General features: G+C 38.3%; 1 protein-coding gene across 1 annotated transcript; it reads right to left on the bottom strand.

Moving 5' to 3' along the window:
* Nucleotides 1-775: 775 nt before the first annotated feature.
* On the bottom strand, nt 776-11904 carry PROK1 (prokineticin 1). The gene is made up of 3 exons (XM_007431063.2): nt 11833-11904; nt 1810-1935; nt 776-895 (listed from the first exon to the last, which is right to left on the bottom strand). The coding sequence occupies exons 1-3, from the start codon at nt 11902-11904 to the stop codon at nt 776-778; spliced, it is 318 nt and encodes a 105-aa protein (XP_007431125.2).
* Nucleotides 11905-12122: the final 218 nt, after the last annotated feature.

Consider the following 12122-nt stretch of genomic DNA (forward strand, 5'->3'; position numbering starts at 1 on the left):
GGAGTGGGTGGTAAATCAATCTGATCAAGACCACATCAAGGGAAAACACCTATACGTTTTTCTTCCACAGAACCCATGGCAACAGGAAGGAAAAGTTCATTAGGAAGGAGAGGTCTACCTTCTCTTGTACTGTCAATCTGATTGTTTTCCTTCCTCAAAACCTTCTGTGGTAATTTAACTTTTTAATCAAACTGCAGGAAATTAAGGATCCTAGGTTATGTTCTGCTTTCAAGGACTTCTTGACTTTCCACAATATCCCAACACTATGAGAGGTTAAGCATTTTCTAATATCTGTCTGGAAACACATAGTTTCACAGGGTCAGAGCTGCATGGGAAAAAAGTTAACAAACCCCTTTGAAGCTGGCAAAGTTTCCTCAGTGCGGCAGAAAAACATACAATCCTTCCATGAGTGATTTTGCACATTGAGATTGAACTGTGAGTAGGAAAGGTGAGGAGAACAAACTCTATCTATCCAAAAATACTAATGACAACCACCTGCTTTAAAATAAAAAGGTATTCTGGAATAAATAAAGATACTTCCAGAACTACAAGAATATACCCAGCTCACATTAGTCATTCTGCAAGTTTATATTTTTAATCCCAGCTCTGGAATCTCTTAATCTGTTTTATAGGAACAATATCTGCATGTTGAGAAATCACTAATTGCTGACTGCCCCATTTAAGTCATCTGTGTAAACTGACATTTAATTATCTTCAAGACTTTTTAACATGCTGTGGAGATATAAAGGTATGAAGGGCCACAAAGCACTTTTCATTAAAAGTCCATGTTCTTGAAGTCTACTGAACATCGGTATCGGCCATCAGTGAATTTAGAACATATGAAGTTTGGCAAACAAGGACAGGTGTGATGTTGCCGTTTTCCGAAGAAAGGGACCTTTTAGAGAAAATATAAAATATAAAGAGTATTAATAATAAACTTTGCATTCAAGTAAGGTAAGCAACTAAGTGTACAAAAAATCCCATAAAATAGCCTTTATCCTTAATAAAAGCAAAATGATGTTATTCTGATTTATATGGTCTAATCAACCTAAACCAGTGTTTTTCAAACTTGGCACCTTTAAGATGTGTGGACTTCAACTCCCAGAATTCTGGGAATACTGTCTGGGAATTCTGGGAGTTGAAGTCCACACATCTTAAAGTTGCCAAGTTTGAAAAACACTGACCTAAACTCTAAAATATAATGTGGAATGGACCCAGGACCTGCTGCTTTCCAGAAAGTTCTGAGATAATGAGGAACTACAAGGAGGCCTCAGACAAAGGGGGAAAATGTTGTGGCCCACTTCTCCCTTGGAGACTTAAGAACGTGTGAAGTTATCTCATGAGGGAGAAATAAATGGCCACACTTTTTCATATGAAACTAATGCTATGCTGATACCTGCTTTCTTAAAAGTCTTCTTTCCTTGCAAAAGAGAATTAATTGTTGTGTGAAGCTACTTAACTTCAGTTAAGAATTCTGGTTTTTTACCTCCCTCCCAGCTTAGTTGTGCAGCAGACAATGTTACTGTTGCTTTGTTTCTATAATTCATCCCAACAGAACAAAACAGTGTTTAGTTATAGAAAATGGAGTTCTCAACTAATGCTCAAATGCCATTTTGCTTTGGGAATCTGTAAATGCAAACTGGGATATAAATATTTTAACGAACAAGTGAATAAATAACATAAAGCCTGTAGAAAGTTCACTTGCTCCAGCAGCTGATGTATATCAGCAAATCACTATAAAGACATTTGTCAACATTAAAGACAATTAGTGCTACATGTTGTGAGCTAGTTGAGGCCACTTACAAATACCTTATGGCTAATAGGGTGGCATTCATCTCCCTCGCGCCCTAATGGAGTGCACATCCGGAGCCCGCGTAGCCACAAGCTGATGGCACAACACGTCCCACTTCCACACTGCAGATCTCTTTCACAGGCCTGCAGAAAGACACCACAGGAATGCTGGTTAGCCATATCTACTGTGTGAAGGGGAAAATGGTATTTACCATTACAATTTCATTGCATATAGAAAAGTCGGTGGGGATTTTTAAAGAGGTGGTCTTTTACTAAAGAACTTCTTAGAAATAATTATGAAAGAAAGACGAGCTATCCAAATAGGAAACTAAATTTAACATATACGTTAGGGTAAAGTCAACATGACTGCATTGTAGTATATTCCGAGTGGCACGTACTATCCAATAACTCTTACACGCAATGACTTTCACCAGCAACGGTTCGTGGATAAATCATCTTAGAAGAGGTGCGATAAGGGATGAGGCAAGCACTAAAAAGTTATTCAAATTATTTTACCATAACGAACCATGCACCCTGACAGCTATCTTGAAAGTCTTTAGGGCCAAAATAATTCTGATGATGACTTATGGAGCAGAACTGTGGGGTTTAAATGAAGCTACCCCACTGGAACAAATCCAAACGCGCTTCCTGAGGCATATTCTTCTCCTTTTTTTTATCCGCTTTTAGTCGTGACTGATTCTACGGAGACTGCCTGGATGAGTCCCTGCAGTTTTCCTGGCAAGGTTTTTTCGAAGTGGTTTGCCATTGCCTCCTTCCTAGGGCGGAGCCCAGCTGGCGGTCGCAGGAAATCAAGTCTCTTCCGTTGCGTTGAGTCCAGCAACCGGCAACCAATTCCCGTTTTCCCGTGCAAGGCGCCACCAGTGTTTTTCCTTCCACCAGGGTGAGAGTACCTATTTATCTACTCGCTTATGCTTTCGAGCTGCTAGGTGGGCGGGAGCTGAGGGAGCAAGATGGGAGTTCACCCTGCTGCGCGGAGCTTGGGCTCGAACCACTGAAGTGTTGACCATTTCTGGCCGGCAACTTCCAGCGTCATTAAGCCGCTGTGCCACTGTGTCCCTTTCTAGGCATATTCTAGGAATGGATAAGAACACGTCTCAGCAGTAAGAGCAGAATTAGGCTTTATCCTCTAAACAGCCATTTAATGATTAAAGTTTTTACATATTTGCTGAAGATTCAAACAACGGACCCCAATAGACTTTCTAGAATTTGCCCTACAGAACAGCTAAGCATGTCACTGCCTAACACATGGGTTTGCCAATTTTATGACATTATCTCATGTTATGGGCTCTGTATTCAGCAGAGCCCTATTACTTAGGGCCCCCCAAGCAAGGGAAATTTTCAAGCAGGGAGTTATGGATATAAAGTGCCCAAACTGACTTGGAACTTACAGCCAAAAGTAGATGTTTAAGGTGGTTGGCTACTAACAAAATAAACTTTCAACCCAAAAAATACCTATTTATCAGCTTGCCTCAGTTTTTAAGAAGGGCTTTTACCAGAACAAGATTTGAGCTGTTGGACTCAATGGCCAAATATGGATGCTTCTATAATATCCCATTTAATGAAAGAACCTGCATATGTGGTTCACCTGATATCGAAAATATTTTTCATATTCTGTTTAATTGTCAATTATATGCATCCATCAGGCTTAAATATTCATCCCCATTATTAGAGTACTGGGACCTGAATTTTAGACTGTCTTATTTTCTTCAGGGCACCAATACATATATTGTGCACAGAACTGCCATATTTATACTGAAGGCTGGGACTTTAAGATCCCATTATATAGAACAAATTGGGGTATCCTGTAAAGGTGATTCTCTCATCTGATAATTGTCTCCTTGTACTGTGATCACATATACATATATGTCTCATGTATTCTTTTTACAGTTTCGATTATGTTTTATGTTTTTTATCTTGCTGTATTGATAAGGTCAATTGACTAATCAATAAAATTCAACAACTCTGAAAAAAACCCTCTTACACGCAATTGTTTCTTCAAGCTTGGGAATTGGTTTAATGATTGCACTTGCAAGTACAGAAAACACAAGCTTTTTCAAGTGATTACTTTTAGGCTAGATTTGCTATATCTGGACTGCAACAATGCCAGTGACCACTTGATGGCAGCAAAAAGATGGAGCTTTCTACTATATCCTGTATCTCATAGAAGAGAATGTCTGTATTTTCTATACAGTCTCTTTTTGCTGGCATCTAATGGCTGCCTGACGTAGATGTGGCAACTCTATTTTTAGGAAAATGAGCAACCCAATTCACATATGGAATTAAACAGCTTGAATAATACAGTACAGTAATATAATACTGTAGTAAAGCAGGCTTTTTACTATTGTTAATTGCACAATTAAAGTGAAGTCAATGCATATTAAACCCAGTAACTGGAAGCTAAACCTGTGGCTGAATTATGTTAAATGGATACTCAAGAACTCAAGACACAGGTCCACAGACCTATTCAAGAATGACAACAGACTGAACAATGATCACTAAGATCAATGTTTCTAACCAAACTGATATGCTAAACATTTAGAAGTCACGAACATATTAGAAAGTGGATTCATCCAAAAGAATTTAAAAGAGAAGCTCAGAGATGCCTGCACATCCCTTCTGAGGTGCTTATAAGAATGGGAATGTGGTTGCAAGAATGGGATTTGAAGGAAAAGTTATAGATGCCCCAGAACTATAGCCTCTTTATTTTGCTTCTCTGAGTCTACTTGACATGTTTATAGGCTTGTCTGCTTATGGATTTCTAGAGCTTTGGACTTTAAAGGGAGAAAAGAGTATTATTTATTTATTTAAAAGATGTGTATAGCTGCCCATCTTGTGAAACACAACTCTGGGTGGCTAACAGCAATAATAAAAACACAACAATAGAACAAACAAACAAGAAAAATCCTGGCTCTCCGTCAACAATCCAGCAGTCCCCTAGGCTCCAACCTTGTTCTCCCAGTGGTTGGGAGGAAAAGCCAGCTCTTAACGGCTTTCCATAAAGCTAAGAGGGTGGGGGCCTGCCGGATCTCAAGGGGGAAGGTGTTCCCCAGGGCAGGGGCCACTATGGAAAAGGCATGCTTCCTAGGTCCCACTAGATGGCAACATTTGAGGGGAGAAATCTGGAGTATGCCACTCTATTCAGCCTAGTTGGACAGGCAAATACCAAGTGGTCTTCAAGGGCAGCCCCATGTAGAGTGCATTGCAATAGTCCAGCTGGTGTGATGGAATGGAATTATGAAGGCCAAGCTCAGGGAGACAAACATTTTGACTGATGTCAGGCCTAGCCCAAGGAACTCCAAGAGACAATGCCAATTCAGTCCAGCTATGTTTATTAGCTACAACCTCTAGCAAGAATCTTCCCAGACTAAAACCCCAGTTCCCAAAGTCCTCCAGCCACAACAGTGTGAATTCCTCAGGAAGGTGCCAGTCTCATCCTCTTGTTCCTCCCACGCGGTTCTGGCGAGCTAAGAAAATGTCTCCCTGAGCTTGGCCTTCATAATTCCATTCCATCACAGCTGGGAAGTGACTAAGGCATGAGTGACTGTGAGCAAGGTCTCCCAGTCAAGGAATAGGTGCAATTGGTACACAAGATATACAGTAACTGTGCAAAGGCCCCCTTAGCCATGGCTGCCACCCACTCCTTGAGCAAGAGCTGTGAGCTCTGTCTGGGGAAGTGCTACCCCATCAAGAGTCAGAGATAACACATCACCAGACCCAGGGTTGATTAAGTCCAATAAATTTAAATAACAATAATAATAATAAAGCCATTCAGACTCAGAAGCCATATATATACCAATCTCAAAACAGATTTTTTCTTGAACGTGTTTGCCAGTGGTATGACTCTTAATTAATCATGCACATTTGATTTAATTATTAGAGGTCTTCTACATTTCCTCACAGGACTATTTTAGAATATTTTTTTTTCAATTCAATTAAATATGGACATTTCTCAAATAATATGTTAGAAACTACTGTGACTCACCAAGCATATATGAGTTTTTATATTTCCATTGTGCTGATATAGAATCAAAATAGGGAGGAGGAAGAGGAGGAGGAGCGGGAGACATAATCAGAAGCCCCAACTTAGAGCAGATCTCAGCTCATTGCAAATGCATTCTGGGCCTGTGTTTTCCAGGTTCAGTTCAAGGCTGCTGTTTTCTGACCCAAGCCATCTTCAGAGGCTATGGTCTCCAACATTTTGTTCTAATATAGCCCCAGCTCTGTTTGGCTGCAATGTCCCCTCCCTTCCAGTACCTATTTACTGCCCTGTGCAACCATTTTGTCCTGGGCTGCAGGGCTGCGACAGGGCTGTCTGTGTATTATTATAATCTTGCAGTTGATGCAACAATGGCCTATTAAGCCAATGAACTATCTCCAGCCCTAGAAGCTCATACTCCATTCAGCCTTTACATTTCCCAGTGGGTACCTTTTCCATTTCCATCCAGACCTTGTGAAGTATGCTCTCCTTGTTTTCCCACCCCACCCACCCCACCCCAGTACTGCAAATCTTTCCATCCTTTTATTATATTTTTTACATTTTTAACTTGCAATCAAGAACACTGCTGCTTTGATTCTATGAAGCTGAAGTATCAATTCTTCCTTGTTGTAAAGTTTTCATGGACCCACAGAAAAACATAAGAACCAAAAAACTGCCTGTTGTTCCCTGTTGTTTTGATTATGGTAGAAGAGAAGGAGGAGGAGGAGGAGGAGGAGGAGGAGGTGGTGGTCTGCTTTCATGTCAAGAAGACAATGTGGGAAGGGGGTGTTAAGGCATCCATGCAAACAAATCTTCTAGGATATCAAAGGAAAGTCATGGGGACTAGTGAGGAAGGAACAATCCCTAAAAGGAAAATGTCAGGCAGTGGTAGACTGGTCTCCAAGGATTGTCAGTGAGATTTGCCTTCCCTGCATGGGTCAGAAGGGCAAGAAAAAGGAAAACAAGCAATCATATCTTCCAGTAGTCATAATCCAGAGTGAGCATCAACCCAGCCCTGTTGCCAACCCACTACAAACTGAACTGGAATTTCTTAAATTAGCTTAAGAAACAGCTGGGTGCAGTTTAGGAGAGAACTTAGAGGCTTGTTAGGAGTTTGTTGGACATTAAATCCTGCAGGCATTATAAAAGTACACATAGAATTAAGTCCATGTTAATTTTGGTTTAAATAATTCATTAAGTCTATGTTAATTTGGAACCCTTGCAAGAACATGGATATTGGACTGCTAATAGAGGGTCTAAGCCTGGCCCCAGGCAAAGTTTTCAAGTAGCTTCCCTGCAACCACTGCCATATGAATTAGTCTACAGGTTGTTTGCCATTAAACACTTGATCAACCCAGGAAATTGGCAAAGTTGCCTGCTCTGTGGAAAACATTAATCAAAAAGCAGATGTGTATAACAGGGTTGCAGTTAGAAGAAGAAAGAGATGGCAGGCAAATAAAACATGACTGCTTATAACTAATCTTATCATTTATTACAATGGGGGGGGGGGTAAAATTGCAGGCATCACAACAAAATGAAATGACATTTATATGGCACTATTTTTGAAATATGCTGGAAGCATAAACAGTGCATCTCAAAAGAACAATAAATATACTGTTTTTCAGGGGAAGAAAATAATAAGCAGGCAGGTCATATTACTCTACTTCTTCAATTCTCTCTCATTTCGGAAACTCAGTTGTGTAGTGTGCAATGGGCATCTAATTCTGATTATGCCATAATTCTGTTGATAAGAAATAAATGATAGTTTTTGCTTTCCACAAAAGAATGAGGCAATCTGTAAGACTCTTTTTCAGCAAGAATAATATTCTGTTAAACCAATTCCACATATTGCAATTGCTTTAATAAGGAAATGATTATTTCCACTGTGAGTTGACTTCTAAGCATTTAGCAGTGACCAGATGTCAGCAAAAGGGTTAACCTTGCAATTTGCATAGCATAGTCAGAGAATCAAGAGCCATATTTTATTTGTTTGTTTGTTTGTTTGTTTATCATATTTATATAGCCACCCATCTCACATAAAAGTTATTATGTTATCATATTATCCTCAAAGATGAAGCCCCACATCTACAATGAGAACAATGAGACTGTTCTATGAGAATACTGGTGAAGGAGAAAGAAATTTCACTAGAAGACCAGAAGACACTGCCTAGCCTCCATTATTTGCCTTAATTCCAGATCAGTCCTGGATGGATAGATATTTACTCTGGGGAAATGGTTGAGCCTCAGCAGCTAGGCCAGAAAAAGGCTCAAAAGATCTCCCAGTGCTGCTTAGAACAGCCTTGTCCAATCTGGCATATTCCAGATATGCTGAGAGAGATGGCAGCTACCAAATTACTGGCCATCCCATTGGCTGACAATTTGGCAGTCACAGGGCAAGTCAGCACCTTCAGAAAGCTAAATTCTTATAGCACTCTGAAGTACACAAGACAGTTGTACAGAAAACTTATATGGACTTTGGAGAGAGAGACAGTGTGTGTACGGGTCCTGCCTTTGGGCAAAACGTTGGATGAAATGCCATAAATTCATAGCCATTTTTCCTATAATTGTATTTTTTTTTCTGTTCATGCTGATGGTTGTAGCAGCAAAGTGAGCTGCTCTTTTAAAAAATATCTACTTCCACTGTATCTAAAATATTATCTGAGTCACTTACATGCCACAGCTGTGACAATTTAAATAGATAAATGTCAGGACAAATACGTAATAATGCAATTTCCTGCATCTGTTAAAATTCAAATAGCTTAAATTAAGTAAAGATGAGGAAATAAACATCAGTCTTATTCAAAGAAATACTAACAAACACAAATCAAATTCTGCCAGGCTGTGAATTGTCATGCTGAGGTCATCAGAACTATTTAGGGAATGGGAAGTAACCCATAAAGAATATGAGCATCCAGTTATTACAATACTTTTGACAGAGTCATTCCTTTATTTGGTTTGATTGTGACTCAGATCCATTCAGGTACACGGAGAGGATTGTTCACACAGTTATGCTTGTTGATTTCGGATTAATCTGAATTCTGCTTCTATTTGAAATCTGCATGAAATACTTGCCAAAGATATTTGTATCATTAGAAACAACTTTTTAAATTCAGGTAACAGAAGAATAGGCTAATTTTGAAAGATTTCAACTCATGAGATATTGCCATGAAATAATTATTTTATTTTTTGTTTTCAGCATACATCTCTTGTTTGTTTCCAAACTAACGCACAGACAGAGCTGGCGTATAATCACACAGTTGGGAAAAAATATCTTTGAGTAGATTAATATAATATGTTCCCATTGCAATCCCATTCAATGGATCCAACCAATTCTTATTTGAGAAGTATCTTTAATTATGAAATCAAAGGCAGGGTTCTTTAATAAAGCATCAGTAGCATTGTAGTACTTTGGCTAACTATTTTAGGAAAACAGATTACAATCCTAAACAAATTTTCAGGGCAGTTTCTCCAACTTGGTGTCCTCCAGGTGTATCAAAACCTCAACTCCCAGAACCATCAGTCTGGGGGTGTTGGGGTGTGTGGGTTAAAGAAGTCAAATGTTGCTGTAATCACATGCTCATGACAACTGTTTTGACCCACCCTCCCCAGCAGATGCCCCTAGAGTTTTAGACCCAGTACATTTGGAGGACACTGGATTTGAGCAGGCTTTACTAGGGGAAAAGCCCAACTACATAAAACATGTGCATTTTCAGTGAACATTCATAGTGCTGCAACCTTTGTTATGATAATAACATCTCTGTTTGCAGGGTGGGGAACTGTTAATTTCCCTTTCTCTTTAAATTGCTGCATTTGTATAAAAGAATCCCATCCAGTTAGTTTTTAAATTAAATAAAATGCAGTGCATTTTCTTTGTATTATCTATTTCAGTGTAAAAGGGGGCAGGCTTCCAGCATTTACAATAATTGGTTGGAAAAAGGATTTTCAGTCCATATGAAAACTGGATACCAACCAATAGACATGTTAATATTTTAATAGTCATGTGCTTTTTTTTTTTTTAACATTGATACATGCCAGCTGTATTAAGACATATATCCTCTTGTGTCTGGTCATCCTACCTAAAAGACCATAAAGAAGAGGTTTTCAGTTACATTGACTGCCAGGAGGCACCATGTGACTGGTTTCATTCTCTTGGGATTCATCAGATGTAAGTAGCCAGATGTTATTCTACAGGGTTCAAACCGTCTTCTGGGAATTGAACTCATGGACCTTCATGCCTTAGATGACAATAGAATTGTGTATCTCTGTAGCATTAATATAGTACTGCAATCCTTGTTGTTACCTGGAAGGAAATCTCACTGAAGGCAGTAAGACTTAACAATAAAGCTTGACTAAATTAAATGTCTTCAGGATGTATCACACATAGTTCTTGTTATTTTTTATCATCTGGATCAGGGACATCAGATATGAGGAGGAACAGAAAAGCTTTCCATGTAGCCTCCTTGTTAATCAAAATCTTTCTCTCTGGAGACAGCTGAAGGAGTGTGTGCATGGGTGTGAGTGTGTTTTAACCTTCAGTTTGCAACAGTGAGGGTGGGTTCCTGTTCCACATGGTATGCATGTGGATTCAGGATGACTGAATCACATCCAGTAATTCTGACTGAGCCACCATGCACTTCCTCTACCAGAAATGGGGAAAACTATAGACACTCATCAATGTGTATTGAACTGCTCTTCCAGATTAGCCCTTATGCATAAGGTTACAAAATACCTTTATCAATATTGGAAAGAAGCCCCACTGAATTTGACTGACAGTGGTTGCTGTCCTTTAACAGAATCCTGAAATCTGTCATCCAAGGAAGTTGATTTACTCTGCTTCATGGCTGGACCAACAGGATTTGCTTCTTTTTTTATTTTTGCCATGTCCACATATCAAACAGTTTTTTGAACATGTATCTTTATAAATACTGTAATCTTCACTTCCAGGAGAATGTTGCTCTCAACTTTACTCAATGAGAGATTTCAGTTCAGCTGATGCAGATACTACTAAATTAGCTAATATATGCAAATAATATTCACACAAGCAATCTTTTTACTTGAATAGCATAATATAGAAATTAAGGAATTCTCCACAGTGGCCTTGGTTATTAGAAAATCTACAAAATTATTTTTTCTTTTTTCAAATTATAGAACCAGTTGCTGAAATCTTTAAAAAATTCCCTTGTCAAACACTGATCAATATATTGAAGTGGGGATAAATATGGGTGATGATATTTAAAATACAATATTTGTACTAATTTTCAGCTTGTAAACAGAGTTTTGTGTAAGCTACTTTAAAATGGGATTAAGAAACATTATAAATTCATAGCTTGTGATTTTATATAGCTAATATTGAAAATATGTTGTTTTGAAAGATATTTTAATACCATTAAAGAAATTCAAACTTGCCTTGCTATATTTACAAATCCCTTATAATGAACATTGAAAATATAATTATGTATTACAGATCATCAATTTTCACTAACCTAACCTTTAAGCAGACTTTTAAAAACTAAAAATACCTTACCATTTTTAAAAACTTACATGCTAAACTTTTAAACCTTTATATAAACATACAGTACAATTCTATGCATCTCTACTCAGGAGTAAACCCCATTTTTAGGTTAGTATGTATACTGTATTACAGCTTCAGGTTCTATTCCAAGCGTATGAGTATTTAAAAAATTCCTTTGAAATCAATTAAACAGTTTTTCCTCCCTCTACCCTTCTAGGATCTGCAAAAATGCAAAATAGTTATAATTAGTTAATGATCAGTTTTCCTGATTTTTATTTTATTATGTTTTGACTTGCATATTTTCAGTGATAACTTAAAATCTCAGTGTTAGATCTTAAATATTTATTAGCCATGCCATTTATTTAAGTTAACAATATTAGAAAAAGTGTGTCCCACATTGCCAAAATTCACAGTCCATGTTCATAACAAGTGGATTCTAAATTTACAGCCAGTATGGTCACTCAACTTTCTTCAACAATTACAATTAGTCCATAAGCAAAATCAAAAAGAGAGAGAGGGAGAGAGAACTTACCCCAGTGATCACTGCACATTTGTACAAGGTTAGTAAAAGAAAGAAGCATAAGATTTGCATAAATATTTTCATGGTGCTTGAGGGGGGAAAAAGCTTATTTTTCCTTCTTCTTACACCCTGTTACATGTCACAGCTTCTCTACAAGGTTGCAAGTTGTTCTCTTCCTTCCTGCCTCTGTGAGAACTGATCACATTCACGTCTCTTGGTTCTCTATTTAACATCTTCTCAGCCCCTTTCAATTTGTTTGCTGATGTGATAGTATGATGATCCAAGACCACAAAGATGAGATG

The sequence above is a fragment of the Python bivittatus genome, unplaced genomic scaffold (assembly GCF_059951505.1).
Source record: "Python bivittatus isolate LINGU-HERP-01145 unplaced genomic scaffold, Pbiv_v1 ctg000700_np1212, whole genome shotgun sequence".
In the NCBI taxonomy this organism is placed as follows: domain Eukaryota; kingdom Metazoa; phylum Chordata; class Lepidosauria; order Squamata; family Pythonidae; genus Python; species Python bivittatus.